Source organism: Carassius carassius, chromosome 38 (assembly GCF_963082965.1).
Source record: "Carassius carassius chromosome 38, fCarCar2.1, whole genome shotgun sequence".
In the NCBI taxonomy this organism is placed as follows: domain Eukaryota; kingdom Metazoa; phylum Chordata; class Actinopteri; order Cypriniformes; family Cyprinidae; genus Carassius; species Carassius carassius.
This window is the reverse complement of record NC_081792.1, coordinates 27,883,569-27,907,663: the sequence shown is the minus strand read 5'-3', so window position 1 is coordinate 27,907,663 and position 24,095 is coordinate 27,883,569. Positions and strand designations below refer to the sequence as shown.

Below are 24,095 nucleotides of genomic sequence, written 5' to 3'. Positions count from 1 at the left end.
ACCCGCTGCCGAGCTCTTCCTGGATCTGGTTTTCTCCTTTTGCTGAGCGGGGCCAGTTATTTTCTGTTCATTGCCAGTTCATTTTAGGGCTGTGCGATTAATATAAATCGTCATAAAATCACGATTTGAGCATGCACGATTTTCCGCAGCTCTGACCGCCCGTAGTAGCCTATGTGATGCGCCTTTTTTCTGAGCCCATGTTAACGGATCAGAGCGTTCACACTGCATGCGGTAAAAGGCTAGAAATAAAAACGTGCGAAAATAATTAATATCTAGCACATGATCATAGAGAGAGTTGTGAGTGCACAGGACGCAGTTTAAATGAAAGGAGACACGTTTTAAGTGCGCACACTCTCTCTGCGCAGAACAGCGTGTATCTGAGCAAGCACGTCTGGTTTTGTGACAGAGCAAAGGAAATCTGCGTGCGAACAGAGAGATTTGCGCTCGTGCATTATTTTAATATGCTTTCGCGTTATATTTATGCGCTCTCGCTGCTGCTTCTGCACCGCTTACACATACTGTATACACACTGAAAAGATGTGAACCTGTATAATGTATAACAGATCTATTTCAACACCTGAGGCACCGCTACAATTAATGTGCTCTAAGAACAATGCATGGCAAAAAAAGAAAAAAAAGTCCCTGGACACGGGATTTATTTATTTATATTTTTTGCTATTAGTCTAGAAATTTTATTATACTTTTACTATTGTGATTATTTTGACTTATGTCTGTTCTAGAGAAGTTACAACTTTTTGATTAGGCTCTAATTGGTTTTCTTTTGGAAATATGTTTCAAATTCATCCTGAATGCATTTATGACTGTAAAGCATATCTGTGTGCGTCAAAATTTCGATTAAAATCGAAATAGCAAAATTGATCAAAGAAATCGCGATAGTTTTTTTTTTTCATATCGCACAGCCCTAGTTCATTCAATAAATACAGTTAACAATCTAGCTTCTGAGTACTAAGTTATTAACCCAACAATAGCGGGATCAGTTGAAATGAAATGAAATTAAATAAATAAATAAATAAATTAAAGTGGGCCGCGCAAACATGTGTGTGGTTGTGTGGGCCGAGAGTTGAAAAAGGTTGGGAACCACTGATTTAGGGCATTAAATATGATAAAAAAAAAATTTCAAATTAAAAAAATAAGATACTAAATATAAAAATCTATAAAATGTTTCATAAGTTTTTATAAAAAATGAAATCTAATAATATCTGATGATTTATTTTTATATAAATTGTTAATAGTATATATTTTTATGAATTTATGAAAATTGAGAGGGTGCTTAACATTCACAATATTAATGTAAAAAAAAGGCCCTTAAAATAGGCTTTGTTTGTCTTTATGCAAAATATTATTTCCAGGTTTTTGTTTTTGGTGTGTCATTTGACATGGACAAGGTTTTGTACGATTCATCCTCAACTTCAAACTGATTTTTCTGTCTCTTTCTGGACAGTTTTCCCTTTTCTCAAACCTCTCGTAATGCTGAGTTTGAGCTGTAATGTGGAACAGGGTCCCTCGTGTTGATATGTCTTGTTTTAACTGTTGATAAGTGACTGGAAAAGACCTCGGCTTCTGTCTGTATTTATAGCGAGATCAGAGGGTTTGTGGCTGAAGCCGTGTGTAATGGTGGGGTTGGGTTGAGGACACCCACCCTGAGGAAATCTCCCGCCTCTGCTTCTTTTTGCCATCTAATCTCATGAAAGCAGAGCCACGGGAGACTCGCCAGCCTGAGGAAGGAGTTAAATAGTGGAGCAGTGATTAAATGAAGGTTACAGCTGTGCAAAACTGTTTATAACCTCTTTGTTTTCTCGTTTCGTGTGGTGTGCCACAGGGTTACGTCCTCACCCTCTTAAGTTTGGCAGTCGGAATGAGGAAGACTACTCTATATTCTTGTGTTAGTTGTCTCACATGGTCACATTTCAGCCCACAAATCAATAGAACATCCTGACATTATTTTCATGACAATTATGTGCAGTTTAACTGCAAATGTTACGAAAATGTACAAATTGTACGAAATACAAACTGTACGAAAATGTTTAAGTTGGCATAAATCATAAGTTAAAGGAAGTATTACAAATATTACCATGACATAGCAGAAAAAGTGCTTCTGTGTTAATGATGTTGATAATAATAATACAAAAAAAAATCATTTAATATTATTATTATTATTTATTAATAATATTAGTATTATAAATATTTATAAATAATTATTAAAAATGTATTTACACTTATGATTGTTGCTATTGTTATTGTATAATAATAAACGGAATAAATTATCTTCAAAAATGCACATTTTATTTTTCAATGAACTTATGAATGCTATGATGATAATTTTTTTTAAGAAATTACAAAATTATTATAGCATCATTCGTAAGTGTATTATATTATTATTAATAATAATAATGTCATACAATTATAAAATATAAATTGACATTTAATAATCATAAAATATAATTTAATAATAATTAATATTATTATTTTATTATTATTGCTACAGTAATGAGTGTCAGGGATGTAATTGTCACATAAACAAAATAATGCTAAAACTGTTAAATATTTGAATGTTCTAAATTTCCTTTGTATTCGAAACTATTTTTGAATGCAGTAGTTTGATTAAACACAGTTAATTTGAAACGTAATTTTCTGTAAAGTTGCTTTGTAACGATTTGTATTGTAAAAAGCGCTATACAAATAAACTTGAATGGAATCTGATTTGATTTGCTCTTCAGAATCACGTCATGTTTGGTGACATCATGCTTATTCACTTTCATAAGCGTTTGTTGATTTTTCTCCAGGCCGGTTTCCAAGGAGATCTCAATAATAAAGCTCAGGACATTTCTAACCTTTTATAAGTCAGTCTTGACCCATACTAATGCTTCAAACTTTGCAAATGCATTCAAGACAATTTTAAGCTTGTTTTTTCTGATAAGATATTAAAATATATATTTATAAAAATATATAATATAAACATACATAAATAATATAGTAATTTTATATACTGTATATAAAAAAGTAGATTTGACTCTAAATGCAGTAAAAACCCATCACAAATAGAAACCTTTTACTCTCTCCGATAACACAAATACGCACTCGATAGTTTTCCAGATCGGTTTCGCCAATATGTTAATATTACAGCTTCACCTGAGGGTGCTCTTCCTGTCTGTATTTTTGTTATATCTTTATATTAATTAACAAATATTGACGCTTGTGTATCTTGGTAAGTTCTCTATCTCTTTCTTTTTGTCTGTGAAGCTGTGTATCTTCAGACTCATGTCAGAGCGTAGCGGGCCGATGATCGTTGTGGATTCTCGTAGTTGGATTATGTCAGTGTTTGGACAACATTTTGGACACCTTCATAATCAGGCTTTTTAGCCATCTGTTTGGATTTATCCGGTTTGAATGAGTGTTTCTGAGACTAATGTAACTGTAGGATCAACTAACAAATTGTCAAATGTGTTGGTGTTTTTCCCAAGCTCTCGGCTCAAGAGTTTTAAAGTGAGCGTAAGTGTCGGAAATGCATGCAGTATTGTTCTGTATATATGTGCCCTTCCTAGCTTGTTCAGGCTGCATTTATCTTGGGACTTGGTGTGTTTTAATGCTTCTCCTCAAATGACCTCCTAAAACAATGACTGGCCTGGATGACCTTCAGCTCGCTCACTCTGCTTTTCTACTTCTTCTTTTAAGTAGAAGCTGCGTTGTTCCTGGAAGTGACCTGTACCACGTCCCAGAAGCCCACTGAAAAACAACTTCTCAACATATGTACTGCATTAATGTACATGTGTAATAAAGTATATGTAATCGTTTTAAATGCATTATATGCATATCAAATATGCAAATAATGCAAATAAATGTATTATTGAAATATTTGTATATAATGTATTTTATATTATATAATATTAAATTATAAACAATAAACATATATTGATAAAAATACAATGCATTCTTTAAAATGCATGAAAAAATGCATTAAATGCATTCATTAAAATGGATTATTACTGAAATTATTATAATACAGTATATATATATATATATATATATATATATATGTGTGTGTGTGTGTGTGTGTGTGTACGTGTGTGTCTGTATTTAAATATATCATATAATCAAAGTCTGTCATTTACTGTAATATCAACAAATGATTTCATGAAATATAATAATTGGTCTGAATCCTGTTCAGAGCTGTATTTTTATATTTTTCCACTCAACATCTCAGTTTCAGTCGTGTTTGTGTTTTAGAACATTTTCTAAAACGTTCTGCCGTTCATCTATAATGCATGCATCGTTTGGTTAAGCTCCTTCTGTCATGGTAACCTTCATTCTGCTGTTCTCTGAATGCACTCGGTCGCCAGCAGTGGTTTCTGTTGTTGTATTGTTGGGCCGTCTGGTGGTGAAGGGGCTCCTTATGGAGATCCCATTAAACGGGAACCTCGTGAAGGCAGGTGGGACGGGACGGGACGGGTCGGGGGGGTCAGTGCTAATGAATGATGCTCTGTCTGGCACTGAGCTGGTTTCTAGCTTCACAAACGCTGCCAGAACATTCCACCGTCTGCCTCGTGGTACCAGCATCGCTCTGATCCGCAGAGTTCACATCGGTCACTGGGACGCTGCAATCCCTGGCCACTTAAGAAAACTGCCTCAGTGACAGATTTTATTTTTTCTCAGAGTATATAATACATATAATTTCATACAAATATATTTGTGACCCTTGAGCACAAAAGCAGTCTGAAGTCTCGGGTATATTTGTAGCAACAGCCAAAAATACATTGTATGGGTCAAAATTATAGATTTTTCTTTAATGCCAAAAATCATTAGGATATTAAGTAAAGATCATGTTCCATGAAGATATTTTGTAAATTTCCTACCATAAATATATTAAAACTTAATTTTTGATTAGTAATATGCATTGCTAAGAACTTTATCTGAACAACTTTAAAGATGATTTTCTCAATACTTACTCATACTTACTTTCTGCATCCTTAGATTTCAGGTCATTAGGTCATTTTCAGCGTTTATTTGCGCATCTTCTCAGTTAACAACGGCTCTGTGTAGTAACAGCTGCTCTATGTGAAATCACGCACCTGAGGGAATTTACCGCTGATTAGAGAACCGGCTTTACTGACGAGATGCGCATTAACGATCGGCCGACCGTGATCGGAGCAACCCTAATTTCTTTTAATAAATGTATTTAATTTATGCATGTATTAATACTTTTTTTTTTTTTTTTTTTTTACTTATTTGCTTTATTCATATTTTCAAATGTATTAACATTTTCAGTACTTTGCTTGCTTATTTATTTTATTAATTTATTTGTGCATTTCTTTTTATTTCTCTATATTTCAGTACTTATTTGCTTGCTTTATTTGCTTAATTTTTATGATTATTTAACCATGTCCCTTCCGGCTCCAAACAGACAGCAAAGCGATTGTGGATGGGAACCTGAAGTTGATCCTGGGTCTGGTCTGGACCCTCATCCTCCATTACTCCATCTCTATGCCCGTCTGGGAGGATGAAGACGATGAGGAAGCCAAGAAACAGACGCCCAAGCAGAGGCTGCTCGGCTGGATCCAGAACAAAGTGGCTGACCTCCCGATCACTAACTTCAGTCAGGACTGGAGGAACGGCCGTGCGCTGGGCGCTCTGGTGGACAGCTGCGCTCCAGGTGAGCTGTTCAGCGTGCAGAGCGTTTCTTTTTATTGTTGTTGTGTTTAATGGACAGCTGTGTGCGTTTGCTCCATGTTTGTCTAGATACGGTGGATCAGCCGTAAAACACAGCTGTGAACGAGTCAGAACTCTGTGTGCAAAGCACTTCTGTTGTGTCTACAACATTTCCTTATTTCTAATTCAGTTGGTGTGGAGGAGCTTTTTAGTGCATGTTTTCTCCTTTTTTTATCTTTAGATAATTCTAGAAAAACTTCTCAGTCACATTAATAATACCTTCCATCGTTAGTGGACTGAAAATATATTTTCGGTTTCACCCTAAACAGTTAAATTCAGATCAAATTCATAACTTATATAAATATATAACTTTTTATATTTATAATTTTATTTATGTATTTATTTATATTGATCACTTTATTAATTTTATTATGATTATATTTATAATATTATTAACATATTTATATAATAATCATTTTTACTTGTTTTTTTTAAATGATTAATTTTGGTACTTAATTGTTTGTTTGTTTCTTTTTTTATAATGTATTACTTCTGTACATATTATTGTATTAATTTATTCATTTCTGTGTTGATAATTGTAATCATTTTATTCTATATTTATACATTTATATTGTTAATTTATAATTTAATCATTTTGATTTTTAATGATTTGTTGTAAATTATTTTCTTTTTTTATAATTTCAGTACTTGTTTGCTTTTTTTATTCATAATTATTATTATTATTATTCAATTTTAATGGCTTGTGTATCATGATTAACATTCAATAATCACAATAACCTTTGTGCTTTGTTTACTTTTTTGATGTGAAAGACTGAGTTTCAGATTATGTCAATTATTTAATATAATTTAAGCAATAAATGTGTTTGACACTCTATAATGTGCCTCAGTTTAAGTGGCAATGTAGAGCACAACAACAAATGGATATATATTATTATATATATATTTTGGAGTATTTAAATTGGATTAATTGATAATAATTATTATTATTAATAACACCTTAGCAACCTCTTAGTTTCGCCCTAATAAGCTGTGTAACTCTATTTGTGTTTTTCAGGCCTGTGTCCTGACTGGGAGATCTGGGACGGGGAGAAGCCGGTGGAAAACGCCACAGAGGCCATGCAGCTCGCTGATGATTGGCTGGGGATCCCACAGGTGAGCTGGAGACCTTTGACCTCTAGTGCATCAAGCTGAGATTTCAGCAGCACAGAGGCGCCACAAATCTGTTTAGAGATACGTGTTTGGAAATGATGCAAAACTAGTTTCTAATCTGATCAGGAACACTTATGCTACTGTATTTGATTTTCAGTTGAGAAATATTGCATGAAAAGACACTTTTATACCAACGTGCATGAATAAAATAAATGTTTAAATAATGGAATCGCATTCATAATATGAGATCGTGGATCAGAGTTATTACAGATAAAATCATAAAGTTACTTTAAATAAAATAAACGCTAACTGAAATAAAATTAGTTATTTATAGCTATTTGACTTAAACTAAAAACATTCAAATTTTGTTACTTCAAATAAAACCAAAATTAACTGAAGTGACATATAAAATACACATAAAAACTTAATAATCAACTTTATTCCAGCTTTTGCCAAGGTAACATTTCTCATTTTTGTTTAGTTTAATAAATCAAATAACTAATATTTATTAATATTTACTAATAAATAAAAAATAAATACATTAATTAATAAAATAAATAAATTATATACGAATAAATTACTATCATTAATATACTTTTATTTTTTTACATTTTTTTTTTAATGATAAAAAAACGAAATTCTTTGAAACTAAAACTAAAATTAAAGTGAAAATATAAATAAAAAAAAAAAAGAATAAAAAAAAATTATAAAAAAATGTTTGGTTTGGATAAGCAGGTAGACGTTCAAGCCAAATGTTGTGTCAGAAATGAGTTTGCTGCACATTAAAGCAGGCGATTATTGACTTTTTTTGCTGCACACATTTTGTCTGTGTTTGCAGGTGATTGCTCCAGAGGAGATCATTGACCCCAGTGTGGACGAGCAGTCGGTCATGACGTATCTGTCTCAGTTCCCCAAAGCCAAACTGAAGCCCGGAGCTCCTCTCAAACCCAAACTCAACCCCAAGAAGGCACGTGCGTACGGCCCAGGTGAGCCGGCTTTGTCACCGTACAAACATGCAGTTTCCGGCTTGTACTCATGTTGTTGTTTACATAGAAACGCCCAGCGTTATCTTAAAAAACAGCCAGATATGTTTGAGCAGCCACACAAATACAGATTGCTATCATACCAGAGTTTCAGGATATTGTAGTTTTCATGAACCTTGTCAGGTTTTCAGTATCAGCAGGAGCGAATGGAGCGTTGCGTTCAGACTTTCTCAGATACCTGATGCATCACAGTATCGTTAATGCAGCGTGATGGGATTGTTAAGATAACATGTTTCCTCTGTGTCTCAGATTTCCTTTTGAGCTTGAGTTTGGTCATGTTCACTGCTGGTTAATAAAAGTTTGGAATAATTAGAATAAATGTAATAATTTTTGATTCTCTTCTGCTTACCAGTGCTGCATTTATTTGATAAAAATATATTTTTTTGAATATATAATTTAAATTAAGTGTTTTTATATATATATTTTGAAATGTAATTTATTCCTGTGATGCGCAGCTGTATTTTCAGCATCATTCCTCCAGTCTTCAGTGTCACATGATCTTCAGAAATCATTCTGATAGGCTGATTTACTGCTCAGTTGTTATTATTTAACTGTTTTTGCTGATTAATGTTTTTGTGAAGATTAGTGTTTTTTATAGAAAGTTCAAAAGAGCAATTTTATGCATCCTTGCTAAATAAGTATTATTATTATACATTTTTTAATTCTACTTCAGTTGTTTGAATGGTAGTGCATCCCAGTTTCCACAAAAATATGAAGCATCTCGACTGTTTTCAGCATTTATAATGATCAGAAATGTTTCTTGAGCAGTAAATCATCATATTAGAATGATTTCTGAAGATCATGTGACACTGAAGACTGGAGGAATGATGTTGAAAATACAGCTGCGCATCACAGGAATAAATTGCATTTCAAAATATATTACTATTTAAAAACGTATTTTAAATTGTAATACTATTTCAAATTTTTTTTTACCGTATTTTTGATCAAATACATTGTTTCAACAACAATAAAAAAATCTGTATTGTCGGTTTAGTAGCGTGTGAATATCCTGTTATGTTCAGAACTGATGGATGGAGTGAAAACGTGACTTTAACCTGTTGTAAATTTGTCTAAAGCTGTAAAACCGGTGGCTAATGAGTTTAAGAGTTATGATTCTCACACTAAAAGTGACCTCTACAAATTTCCTGTGACTAAAATGACTAAAATGAACTGCGAGGCTTTGTTTGCAGCGTCGTGAGTCTTGGGAAATCTTCTCCTCTGTTTTTGAATGACCGTATAATTTATGACAAATAATGAAAATATCACATCAATGGTATTTTTCCATTAAGTGATTGTCATCTCAGAAAGCACTACAAATAAAACGACTGCTTTAAAACACAACACAGGCGCTCTTGTTTCCTAAATCTGTGTGCTCCCTGTAGAGGACTAGTGTTTTATGAGCTCTGAGGGATCGTGTGTTTGCGGTTTTGTGTGGTTTCCCTCAAACTTTTTATTTATTATGGCTTTTAATGTTCCAGCCCACAGGCCTTCAGGGTTTAAAAGAGTACAAATGCAAACATAATGTCAAATTTATTGAAAGTGTTTCAGTTTGTTTAGATGTATTTATTGTATTGCATTTATTGTTCTTTAAATAAATAAATATTGTTAATAAATAATGCATGTATTTATTTATTTATTTATTTATCTAGAATTAATTTGCAATCAACCAGTGAGGAACTTGTATAGTGTGCACCAATCACATGATGCAAAACTGCAATATATGAGAATAAATAAAATTAAAATGCATGTGCATAAACCTTGACATATACGTGCTTGTACACTTTATTTACAATTATACATTTAATATCTTAAAATTAATTACAAAAATTATTTTAGAAGGTAGAAGGAAGATTATGTTCATTATAGAGGTATTTTATTGCTAATAAGTTTTTTTAGGTGTTTTTTTTATACTATATGCTTGTGTAATCAATAGCAGACATCTAAACTTACAGCAGTACAGTAAATATATATTTTACAATGAGTGCTTTGATAGTCTGCTGAAGATTTGAAAGGCATAGTGTGAAGGAAATGCTGTCTTAGGACTGTTGAAGCATGTCATTTTTTGTTTTAACAGCTCTGTAATTCCTTGATTATGAAGTCCTGATTGATTTTCTGGGTTGTTTGTCGTCAGGCATCGAGCCGACCGGGAACCGCGTGATGCGTCCGGCCGTGTTCACGGTGGACACCTTCAGCGCGGGTCAAGGCCAGGTCACGGTGTATGTTGAAGACCCAGAGGGCCGTAGAGAGGAGGTCAAACCTGTGCTCAATGAAGGCAAAAAGACCTACAGCGTGACGTACATCCCTCAGGCCATGGGACCGCACAAGGTCAGGATGAACGTCTGTATACTGCGGTGCTTTCCACTCGAAGACCCCTGTTATTTACAGCTAAATCAGAATCACTTAAAGCAGCCGTTGGTTCCTAGAAATAACTAAAACAGGCACCAAATTATGTTTTTAAGTGCCACAGAATACACGTTTTATTTATTTATTTTTTAACACTTACTCATAATGCCATGTGTTTATGTCTCATCTTTTCAGGCCTTTGTCAGCATCTTGAAAATCATCTTGAAAATGTCTTGGGAATTACGGTTGACTTAACGTGGGAACTAAATGTGTTTTTTTATTTTTTTATTTTTAAAGAGTTGTTTATTACACAGATTCTGTGCCAGTATAACGGATCATAACTATGTAAACGATGCATGGTTTGTGCTCCTCCTCAATGCATCCACTCTGTTTTTCTTCATTAGTAACATGCAGTTATTATAGGAAGTGTTGAATTTTATCTTACATTTATATATTATAAATATATATATATGTACAGTAATGCCATTTTTATTACAAAAATAAAAAACTGTGTAATTACTTTTGCATATTTAATATGCAACTAAATATTTTACTCTTATCCATATATTATACATATTTACCAATGTAATATAATTATTATAAATATAAAAATTAATAGTGAAATTGTATTTTTTTTTTATTAATTTGTGAATATTTCATTAATTTACATTACTTTTCCAGATCTAAAAATCTTATTTTAAATGTCAATTTTAAATATATCCAGTTTTTTTTTTTTTTTTGATCTTGTCCCGCAAAGAAATCAAGAACACTTGTGGATGATTTAAAAAACATTTTTATTTATTACTTTAATTTTACTTTATCTTGAGCCCCCCTGGTTGTTATATAATAGTCAAATAGGTGTGTGTTTGTGTAAAAACACTCATTTTATTATGTAGAAACACAGAACGACATTCTTGTCTCTCTGTGAAATATAGTCCCATGGCGTTGTGTGTTCACTCCACAGGTCACTGTGCTTTTCGCTGGACAGCAAATCCCAAAGAGCCCGTTTGAGGTGAACGTGGACAAAGCCCTGGGAGACGCCACTAAAGTCACGGCTAAAGGACCCGGACTGGAGCCGCTGGGTAACATCGCTAACAAACCCACCTCCTTCGACATCTACACCGCAGGTCCGAACGTGCAAACTTGAATTTGAGCTCATTTTCTTGAAGAAGACATGTCTTGAAGACGCTCTGCTGTCTGTGTAAATCAGGTGCAGGAGTGGGTGACGTGACGGCCGTCATCAGAGACCCTCTCGGTGATAAAAACACTGTGGAGGCCATCATGGAAGACAAGGGCGAAAGCGTCTTCCGCTGCAGCTACAAACCCATGCAGGCCGGCCCTCACACCATCAACATTACATTCGGCGGCATCGCCATCCCTAAGAGCCCCTTCACCGTCAATATCGGCCCAGGTACTTCATGCAGTTAAATGCAGACACTACCCAGCATCCTCTTTCTGAGGTCATAATTGTGCAGTGAATAAGCGATGTTTTCTAGGATCTCGACTCGTACGCTTGGAAATGCATGTGGTTTTGGGATTCTAAAGGGCTTTTACACACGCTATAAAATGCATGTAGCGCACTTGTTTGTGGTGTGTGTGATGCAGCCAGATTCGTTAAATATGACCTTTGTTTGAATTTTTTTAGGGATTTATAAATGTAGAAATAAGGACATATATACTTTATTAAAAAACATAAAATTTGTAGTGAAATTACATTTGCATATTTAGTTAAAATGTAAATACATGTTTTATTATTATTTTTATAGTGCATGTACTATACTCAAACTTTTTTAATATAACAAATATTTAGCAATGTCATTTTTATTTTATTAAATTAATAGTAAGATTACTTTATTTGCATATTTTATTTATTAAATAAGCAAATATTTTATGAATTCTTTAATGGTATATGTACTATATTTATTTACATATTATACACATTTATGTATTAAATAAAGTGGAATATTTTGGGGATTTTAAGATTGGTGTTTGTGTTCAATTCTTGAAATTTTGATGGACCTGCTCACATTCAAATATTAGGATTTTAATGCACTTTTTTGTTGTTTGAGATGAGATTTATTAGGCAATTCTTTTAGTGTTATTCTAATACCATTATTTTATTTTGAATGTATATGTATATTATTTTTATATTATTTTTATTTTTTATATTCTAAGTTTAAGTAATTTTGTGAGTCATTTTTGTTTTATAATTTATTATTATTATTATATTTGTAACACATCAAGTCACATTAAATGAAAATGAAAATGTTATATATGTATAGTTTATATATTTATCTATTTCAGTGAAGTTTTATTTTATTTCGAGTAACAGAATGGGTTGTTAAATTGATTGATGGATTGAAGTCTGATGACCCTGGTTCCTGCTATAGTCTTGGTCTGTTCTCTGTATGCTTTGGCTGTGGACTAGTGCATCTGTGCGTCACTGAGCGTTTTATACCTTGTAAAACACCAAATTCCTTTTCTCTGAAACAGCTTTTCCAAACGTGCAGCAGTTCTGTTTTAATTGATTTCCCGTGTGGTTAAACGTTATCATGCCGCTGACTCAACAGGCTTGTTTTTGCAATTTGTTGAATTTTACTGTTAAAACCGAACAGTGTTGAATCCTGTGATGATTGCGTCATGCCATTTGTTCTTCATCTCAAAGAGTTCTAAAACATTTATTTGACATTTTTTTAAATTTTAATTATTATAGTTATCTTGATTATTGTGTATCAAAATGACTTTACTAATAATCACAACATTTTTGGTCAATTTGCGCAAGCACAGCAAACCTGGAGCTTTAAAATCGCAATCAGTTTGAAATCTTTTTTAAAAACCGTCCAGCCCTTTAAAAGAAGGACTTTTCTTTTTAATTGTGGTTCAGTGGGATATCAGCTCTATATTTCTCTTCCCTCTGTAATTCAGTGGTTTTGTTTGGCCGGTAGCTGTAGTGTTCCCGTAGGATGCTGTCGATCATTTGGGGTGGGCAGGTTAGGATGAGCGTGATCTCGAGGAACTGTTGAACAAGGAAATCAGACACATGAGCTGTAAAACCAAACGAGACCCTCAGGAAACAGATAGCTTGACTTTTACAGCTCAAAATGTTATTTCAGGACATTTCACAAGCAAATGAAAGAGCTTCATAGATCCATTATGAGCTTTAAAAATGCCACAAGAAATGATGAATCATCGGTGGCAAAGTTCAGATTTGGAATTTACTTTTCCTAAAAACTCTAAGAAATTCAAATAGTCATATATTTAAATTCAAATATTTATTTGCATGTTTAATAATGATAAAAAAATACACACACACACACATATATACATATTTATTAAACATGCAGATAAATATTTTAATCGTTCTTTTATAATATTACATTCTCAGATTATACACATGCATAAAATTATAAATTATAAACCATTTAATATTTAATTACAAATATAACAATTCGTAATATTACAGTTACATATTAAATATTTTTGATAAATATTCTTTTTTATAGTATGTACTATATTCATTTATCTAATGACTGTATACTTTTTATAGAGTACACTCATATACATTTATATACATTAATAGTGAAATTACATTTATTTGTATTAATACGCAAACCGATTTTATATTTTATTGTATATATACAATATATTTATTCTCATTATATATATTTATACATTATGTAAAAGTTAAATTTTAATTAAAAAAATATATGCATTAACAGAATTAGCTTTATTTGCATATTTTATTTATTAAACATGCAAACCAATTTTATATTTTATGATTTATGTACTTTATTAATTCTCATTATATATATTTATACATTATGTAAAAGTGTCATTTAAAAAAAATATATATGCATTAACAGAATTACATGTATTTGCATATTTTATTTATTAAATATATATATATATATATATATATCTTCTACAGTGTGTTCATGGAAACAACTGTTCTTCCAAAGGTTTGTGCTCCTCACAGGGTGTATATTTAGAGTCTAGTTTTGCAACATCATCATCAAACTGTACGTCTGTATTAGTGAGTGAGACGAGCTGAATGAAGCTCTGTCAGAGATGCTGTTACACTCAATATGGCTTTTGGTTCACCGTTTGCGGACGCTATTCTGGTGCTCTGGAAACATTACAGGACTCCATACTGTATAATGGTAGAGTAATAATGGAGTGTTTCATTGTACGTGTGCTATTACGCTGAGCAGCTGTGCAGATGTTTGAGGGAGGGGTTTTAGAGTTCTGGATGATAATTATTATGCTACGTCATATTAAAATGTTTCATTCTGATTGGCTGACGGAGATGCCAAGGTGTTGATTTTCTTTAATCACATTATTATCAAATTAAGCAAAAATTTTTATTTTTTATTTTTAAATTTATATATAAAAAAAAAAATATATATATATATATACATTTTATGTATTTATAAATGTTTTGTATAAAAAAATTACATTTATTTGCATTTATTACTGTATATAAAAATAAAATGTATACTATATATACTATACAAGTGCAAAATGCATGTACATGAGTGTGTTTATATATATATATATATATATATATATATATATATATATATATATATATAATATGCATATAAATATTTAATTATTTTATAGTATATGTACTATATTCTATACTCATATTTATTTATTGTAAATATATAAAATGTAATATTTTTATTACATATATAAAAACAAATAGTACAATTATATTTGCAAATTTGATATGCAAATAAATATTTAATATTTTTTTGCTGTATGTACTATATTCCATACTCATTTATATATTATAAATATATAACAATGTAATGTTTTTGTTGCGAATATAACAATTAATAGTAAAAAATATATATATATTTAATATGAAAATTAAATATTTTATTTTGTATAGTATATTGTATGTACTATATTCTGTACTCATATTACATACATTTATATTATAAATATATGACAATGTAGTATAGTAAAATTAGATTTATTTGCATATTGTATTTATTAAATATGCAAATAGATATTTTACTGATTATTTTATGGTACATGTAATATATTCTTATATATATTTACATATAGAAAAATTTACATTTTATTATAAAAAGTAATAGTAAAATGTATTTATTTATTATTAAATAGCATATTTATTTACTGAATAGGAAAATAATTGTTATGTATATGTACTATATTTTATATTTATAACGTAATATATAAAATATAATATTTTTGTTGCAAATATATACAACAAATGTATTTGCATATTTATTTGCTTATTAAATATGCAAAAAAGCAGAACAAATTTATAGATTTTAAATAGTTTTGCACATTTAATAAAATTGGAGTTTATTGGAGTGTCCCACTTTTAATGCAAGTAGACAACATTTTTATTTTGTAAGCTCACTTAAGGACTTGTTAAGTATTTTTTTATGTCATGTGTAAACATTTTCGTTTTTTATTTTCATTGTATTTATGCACCTTGTATTGTTTGTAACTCAGGTTTTTTAAAGAAGACGATGCGTTAAAGTATGTACTACTACTGCACAGTAATGCTTATTGTTAACTTTCAGTAAATCAGGGGCTTATCACGTATTGTGTGTGTTTGTGTGTTTCAGCGTCTGTTCCCGGAGCGTGTCGTGCCACCGGTCGGGGTCTGCAGCCCAGAGGGGTGAGAGTGCGTCAGACGGCAGATTTTAAGGTGGACACCCGTAACGCTGGGAGTGGCGATCTGAAGGTCACTGTTAAAGGACCCAGTAAGTGACCAAATAACAAACACACTATCACCCCTTCCTGATTGAGGTTTTGGAGTGAGCAGGGGCAGTTTCCCAGATGAATCATCTACACACTTCAGTTTCCATCAGCAGATCGAGCATCAGCTCCACTGACTGTGATTAATGACCCCGACCAGGTCACAGATGAGTCACTGAGTCCGCTATAACTTACAGGACACAAGTGTATACCTGAGCAAACGTGACCCTTTACATGACTGCTATTCATCTTCATAATCCTCAGATTCATAGGAATAAAATGCATTGGGAGAAAATGCATATTTAATTCGCCAATTTAGTCTTCTCTCATGGTTTTTCCTCTCTTGCAGAAGGGCTAGATGAGCCTGTGAAACAGAAGGACGCTTCAGACGGCGTTTACTCTTATGAATATTATCCACAAACACCTGGCAAATACACGGTCAGCATCACCTGGGCCGGACAGCACATTCTTAAGAGGTACCGAACACAGCTCTAAAACTCACCTTTAAGGCCTGAGTGTCTTAACATATGGCAGCATTGTGGTCAATGATATCTGATCCAAATGTTTTTAGTACTACCAATCATAAAATACAGGTTGAATATATTTTTTTTTGCATAGATTAAAGTGGGTACAACACATAGCCATTGGATGATTTAAACAAAATGTTAAAATATTATCTTAAAATGAAAATACATTTTTATTTCACATTGCCACAGTATAAATAATCTAAAGAAAAAATGATGAATATTTTAAATTATACATTTTGTTTAAATTGTGTTTATTAATTTTGGTACTATACATAGTATAAACAATATTTTTAAATAATATATTTTTAATTAAATAAAAAATATATGTATATTAAAAAAATCTATTAATCAGTTAAATCTAAATCTATTTGATCATAGATTAAAGTGGATGCTATGCATTGCACATTATAAATAATTTTTAAAAATTGCATTGCGTTAATTGAAAGATTTTGATAATAATTCTCAGAAGGTTCTCATTGTAATATTTATTTTTATAGGATTTTAAAAAATGTAATCTGCATAGATTAAAGTGGGTACTACACAATTATAATTTCAAATAATATTTAAAACGATGGAATTTTTCATTTTTTCATTGTAATGTTAAATGTTTGACTAATTTTCTTTTTTAAATTTGCATAGATGGCCTTTAAAAACATGCAAATTTGAATCACATTAATGCTAAAGAAAATTTAGCAAAAAAAAATATATATATGCACAAATAATATATATATATAAAACATACTGAACATTTGAAATGTATTTTCGTTTTTTTTATTTTGGAGTGAAATATTATCTGGACATAAACTGCTTGTAAATTGTGAACTGTTATTCAGATCTGCCAGCCAGATGAATCTGATCATGAGTGTGGAGGCACAGGCGTATATAAACACACGAGGGTTGGGGTAAATGTGTGTGTTTGGTCTAAATCAGAACAGAACGTGCTATAGATGATCTGTGCATGTGCTGGGATTTCAATCAAGACAAGTTTATTGTGTCATTAAGGATCATCAGGGAATTTGTCTGATTGCAAACAGCTTGTTTGTACATGTGAAAGGGTTTCATGTTGAGTTTGAGGATATACTACTGTAAATGACAGATCATTTGTAAAGTGTTTAAATCACTGGAGTAGGGAGAAAATGCTATTCAATGTAAGCACAGAACCTGTTGTTATTGTTAACTATTGAAATCTTTTTGTTAACTGGAATAAAGCTTATGTAAAAAATAAGTATACAAAAGTATATATAAAATTAAATTATATTTAAAATTAAAATTATATAATTATATAAAATTATATTTAAAGCTAAATATAAATATATTGTTTTAAATTTAAGTTCCAAAATGACTAAAACTGAAAAATGTGATATTAAATAGAAATATTAAATAGAAATATTTAAAAACTGATAAAAGTAAAAACTTGTAGTTGGAGTACTAAAATTACTAAAATGAATAAATATATTCAAATCTCAATAGAAGTATTAAAAAACTAATAAAATAAAATATGTACTGTATGTATTACAGTAGAGGAAAAATATACTGGATGTAAAACTTGAAATAAAAAAATTAATTGGAATAAAGCTAAATAGAAATATTGGTGAAAACTACTAAAATAAAAAAATATATATAAGTAAAAACAAAATTAAAGCTAAGTTTATAAAACTTTCACTAAAATTAAAATGAAAACTGAAAATAAAAAAAATAAGTTAAATCAAAAGATTAATATATATATATATATATATAGTATATAAATAAAACTGAAATAACACTGGTGCATAACATATAAAACATACCTGGTTTATATTTCCAGTAGAAACAAACATATGCTGATCTATCACAGCATGAATGATTTTATTATTGTTTGTGTGGATGAGGTTTTGCTCATGCCGCTCACCGTTGGTATGATATGTAGGTTGTGTTCACTGCCAAGAAGACTCATTAGTGTGTAACGTGGTGGAAATGCATGAAGACACGGCCAGGAAACGGATCAGTCACACCAGACAGAGTAGAGTAAACATCTTATTCAACAGACTGAGGAAGCGAATGACGGCTGCCTATAGAGTTGGATTTGTTCTCGCTCAGCTTGTGGACGCGTGGTTATGCAGAAGCACGCAGCACCAACAAAACCTTTTTACAGTGTTTTTTAGATTTCATCAGGGTTTTATAAGACGGCGTGGTGTGTGGCCTTCCTGGTGATCACATGCATGGCAGATCGGCCAATCAGATGGCTGCACTGCAGGAGCTGAAATGCCTGAGTGAAAGAGACAGGGTGCACAGCTAATTTTAAAGAGTGGATTTAACTCCCTCAGAGTTAAAATTAACACTTGCCCATAGTATATATGGGAATCACTGGTAAAGTGTTAAATTAACACTTTTGAAAGAGTTAACATTATTAACACTCTGACAGTGTTAACCAACAAACTCTTAAGGTGTAAAATATAAACACCAGAATGGATGATGAGAACACCAAAGTTGGTGTTCATAGTTAACACTCATGGATTAACTGGTCAACACTGCCTCAGTGTTCAGGTGAAAATATATAAAAAAAATAAACCCACAAAACAATAAAATGTTTACATATATTTATTTTATTAAAACATTGTAATTTTTTTCCTGCACCAAAATCTCTTCATTTTGAATGTTTCAATTCAAAAAAAAAAAAAAAAAAAAAAAAAAATCAATGTAAAGAACATGGTCTTAAAACAATTAAACATTCTAATGTCAAAACAAAGACACAAAAAAACGTTCTTATTTGGTCCATATGTACTCTTAATGTCTTAAGATTTATATTGCTAACATTTATCAGGTTAAACAACGGCATTCCATTCATTACCATACTCTCGTTACTCTCGTTCGTCACTGTCGTCGCTCCGGTTTTATATCCCTCCATCTCCTCCGTGGGACTCGAGACCGGCGAGTGTCGCAGGTGTCGCTCATCTCCAATCACTCCACCGGCCTCGCTCTGTTCCCACGGCTCTCGGCCCCGCCCCACTCGTCACAATATATATATATATATATATAAAGCTTACAGTCAAACCTTTTTAAGAAAGAGATCAGACTCTTCATTATTATTATTATTATTATTATTAAAAATAATAATAATTATTATTATTTTTAGTAGAAAAAAATAAACATGACAAACATGATAATCTTAAAATATGCAATTGTGGCTTACTCATGTATTGGTGGCTTCATACTTTTCAAGCACATCATCTCCTTTTGAGTTTTCTGTTAAGCCAGCATGAACCATCTGTAACAATATTAAAAAAAAGTTTCCAATTCCAACTCAATTCATGCTTAATGAAATCACAAAAATTGGTCATGAGACACACAAGAACAATTTACTTATACTGCCATTTATATTTGAGCAGTTTGCAGTGGTTTGATTTGACATTATGACGTGTTACATACTGTATTATAAATGAGGTAATGTTAAAAACACTTATGGCGTTTCCCTTCAGTTTCAGATTTCATCTGTGAAAATGTCTCGGATCGTTTTGGTACGCACAACATATAACTATCCTCATAAAGTGATATTATTTTATAAAACACATATCGTAAAATAAATAAAACACTTACTTTTGGTGTTTTCCTTGTTAAGACCAATTTCCCCATCTGCTCCAGAGCATCGCGAGAGAAAGAAAATATCTCTGAGAAAAAGTTTAGGAGTGTAATGTTACAGCAGATACGTTAGATATATCACTATAAATAACATGATGTTATAAAACACATTTTAGGTAACGTTAACGTTTAAAACGGTTAACTTCTTGTGTTTCCCAGTGACCTCCGCATCTGCGCACTGCATAGCAATTCAAATCTGTGAGAAACGGTTAAGTTAGGCTTGTTCAGGTGTGCGCAGCAAATAAATATCGTCATATAGAAATATTATCTTATGAAATACATATCATAAATGAGGTAAAACACTTAACGGGTAACTTACTACTTAACTGTCGGTGTGTTCCTTGTTAAAACCAACTTCCCTGTCTACTTCGCATTGCTGGTGAAAGGAAATATCGCTCTGAGAAAAGGTGTCTAATAACACTCAACAGTGTTAATAAGGGCTACGCTCCGTTTTACACCACAAGAGGGGGCTATTTATACCATCTAGTGTTAATCGTTTGAAACTCAACACCACAACTTTAACTCTTTACTCTGAAAGTCCTTAACACTGGGATTTCAACACTGGAGATTTTGCCGTGTGGATTGAACACAATCGACTTCCTGTTCACCTGGACGTCAGCCTCACACACACACACACACACACACACATACACCCTCTCTCAGAGGTTTCTGCTGACGTAGAGTCCGAGCGCAGATTTATGAGGTGTGTTTGTGTTGGAAATGGATCATTCCCACTAACTAGAGACGTCAGCGCTGTTTGTGCTGCTGAAGCTGTCAGGATAACACGCATGTGGTTAAATAAAGTCTTTAGCTTTGTGTCTTATTGACAAATAATGTTTTTTTGAGATCTTTATAAAAATCTTTCATGTCTCATTTCAACTCATAATAGATGTATTTTGCTTCAAGACAATAAAGCTTGTTTTTAGGACCATTGAGATTTATGCAATTTTACATTATTTTCATGACAATTAAGCACATTATTGCCTCAAATTCTCATTATTGTAATGCATGAAGATTTTTTTCTAATGTTTTATTTTTTTTGAAGTATTATCCTCAATAGTGATTTCATAAATGTTTTTTTTGCATTTATAGATGAATGTGGGAGCTACATATTTAATTGTGAAGTTTTTTTTATTATTTCCAACAGGTTTCCATTATTGTAATAATTAAATTTAATTTAAAGGTTTCATTTTATTTTTAATTTACATTTTTAAACCTGAAAATATAAAAATAAAAGCTAATTCATAATAATAATAATAATACATTTGACAATAAAATATAAATAATACTAAAATAAGCCTGGTACATTAATTAATTATTTTTTTTGTTGTTGCATAAAATAGATTGCATTGCCACAGTTTGAATATTTAAAAACAAAAGTGCTTCGTTTTTCTGGAATTTATGTCAAGGATTCTTTAGAATTAAATGCATAAAATCTTAATGGTCATAAAACAAGGCTTTATTTTTGTTATGCAAAATATATATATTTTTTTTTTCTGATTGCGGAGTGAAATTTCATCAGGAGATCAACTCTTTCCATGCATACATGTGACTTTAGATCTTGTTTTCTTGTGTTCAGCCCCTTCGAGGTTCAGGTGGGCTCTGAAGCTGGACAGCAGAAGATCCGTGCGTGGGGTCCGGGGCTGGAGGGCGGCATTGTGGGCAAGTCTGCGGACTTTGTGGCCGAATCCATCGGAACTGACATCGGAGTGCTGGGTGAGATCACAGATCTTCACACATCTTATCATAGTCACATTTAGATCAGTGCTCCATGACCTGTTTTATGATCATATGATGTAAAAACCTTCCTTTCTGTAGGCTTTGCCATCGAGGGTCCGTCTCAGGCCCGGATCGAGTGTGATGATCAGAACGACGGCTCGTGTAATGTGAGGTACTGGCCCACCGAATCGGGGGAATACGCTGTCCATGTCATGTGTGATGATGAAGACATTGAAGACAGTCCCTTCATGGCCCACATCGTCGCTGATAACAAAGCCAGCAACCCCAACCAGGTGAACAAGGCAGAGGAAAACTCATATACTTCATGCACATATGCAAAAACTTACTTTCATGACCATTAAGCACATTTCTCCCCAAAACTCTCAGTATCGTAAAGCATTCTGTTTTCTTCTGATTGTTTTTGTATTTAATATTAGTGATTTCATTTATTATTATTATCATTTATTCAATTATTATTATTTTTATTAATATTAAATTACTAAAATAAAATAATTTTAATATTTTATTATCACAATTTATGCAATGCAGTTTTTTTTACTATTTGTATATTTATACTCTTTATAAAATATTTAAATTGTGGCAATGTGTAGTACCCACTTAAAAACATTTTTTATAAAAAAATGCAATTTTGATATAACCTGTTGAGAGTAATAGAACTTAAAAAACATATTCACAATTAATGATGCAATTAAAAAAATAGTAATGTAAGTCTTCTTATTCTAAACACATTCTCATTATTGTAATTTATTTAAATGATTAATTTAATACATTTACATTTTTAAGTCTAGATTGTATTGCCACAGTTTATATATATATATATATATATATATATATATATATATATACAAGTACAGAACATTTATTAAATCTGTTTTACATAGAATGTTTTTAATTTTGATTTGTGATTGCATTGCATGTTTCTTAAGATTTTCAGGATGAGCAAAAACACTGTGTTTTGTTTTAAAATACTGGCAAACATTTTATTTAATTTGATCAATTATTCAGTAGTTAAGATTCAAGTTCAATCCAATGAAATGCCTTTTATTTTTAAATTCAAATAATGATCATAATACATTGCTTCTCTTCGTTTAACTTGTCATTAGGAGAATTATCCATCCATGTTTAAAGAGTTTTTCTTTTACTGCATAAGCACAAACATCTTAAGACTAATAATTCAGAAATAAAATGCATTAAACAACTACAAAATAAATCTACTTTAAACGATTGTATTGCTGTTGCAAAAAGTGCTAAAAAATCCCAGCAAATCCAAAATAAAGGACATTGCATTGGTTCGTTTACTAGGTTATTAGAAGTGTTTGTTTTTCACATGCAGTATGATCTTGTTTGCAGGTCAGGGCTTATGGATCAGGACTGGAGAAGACGGGCTGTATCATAAACAAACCTGCTGAGTTCACCGTCGAGGCCAAAGACGCTGGAAACGGGCCGCTGAGAATCATGGCACAGGTTTGGCAAGCACCAGCGAATAAATGTGACACCAACCGATCCGAGTTAAACCTCCACCCCTGCTGCACTTGAATTCATTTGTTTTCCCAGGATGCAGATGGCGTCCCCATCGACGTGAAGGTGAAGAGCAAAGGTGATAATGTGTATTCCTGCTCATACACGCCGACCTCGGCCATCAAACACACGCTGGCCGTGACCTGGGGAGGCATCAGTGTTCCCAACAGCCCCTTCAGGGTAAGACCGACCCAGACCGAGGGCAAAACCATTATCACAAACACAAAGGAGACTAATACACTAACTATAGCTGATGCTCTTAACACTTCAGCAGCCAAAGATAAACCTGTCATCATCATAACCACCTCCGTCATGGAGCGCCGCTGCTTCTCTGTCAGATGAATGTCAGCTGTTTGTTTCGATTTTTATGCTTAATATGAGATATTTGCATTGGTGATCGGCTTTAGGGAATGAAACGGAGAAAATGCACATTATGTTATGCAAAATAATTGCATTGCATGTTTCATAAGACTAGTGGGATGAACAAAAGCATTGTATTTTATTGTTGTTTTTTTCACTACATTTAAAAAAAATCAGTAATTCATATCAAATTTGGTGCATTTTAGTTTTCATATTTTTCCAAATCTATTTATCCATTGCTTTCTCCTGTTTTATCTTTTAAGAGAAGTATACTCTATCATTGCTTTACGTGTTTCTGTTGCTGCAAAAGCACAAAATCCAATTCCATTTCAGTATGTTTCTAACATAAAGGCCCGGTTTCACAGACAGGGCT

General features: G+C 32.0%; 1 protein-coding gene across 2 annotated transcripts in view; it reads left to right on the top strand.

The window, feature by feature from the left end:
- Nucleotides 1–24,095, top strand: part of LOC132119706 (filamin-B-like) — an 85,757-nt gene that overhangs the window by 23,470 nt on the left and 38,192 nt on the right. For both annotated transcript variants that reach the window (XM_059529897.1, XM_059529896.1), the window contains exons 2-13: nt 5,420–5,668; nt 6,740–6,837; nt 7,673–7,820; nt 10,009–10,202; nt 11,185–11,347; nt 11,431–11,631; nt 15,830–15,967; nt 16,312–16,438; nt 21,684–21,820; nt 21,923–22,116; nt 23,195–23,308; nt 23,399–23,542. In XM_059529897.1, the coding sequence (XP_059385880.1) occupies nt 5,420–5,668; nt 6,740–6,837; nt 7,673–7,820; nt 10,009–10,202; nt 11,185–11,347; nt 11,431–11,631; nt 15,830–15,967; nt 16,312–16,438; nt 21,684–21,820; nt 21,923–22,116; nt 23,195–23,308; nt 23,399–23,542 (1,907 nt within the window). The remainder of the gene's footprint in view (nt 1–5,419; nt 5,669–6,739; nt 6,838–7,672; nt 7,821–10,008; nt 10,203–11,184; nt 11,348–11,430; nt 11,632–15,829; nt 15,968–16,311; nt 16,439–21,683; nt 21,821–21,922; nt 22,117–23,194; nt 23,309–23,398; nt 23,543–24,095) is intronic.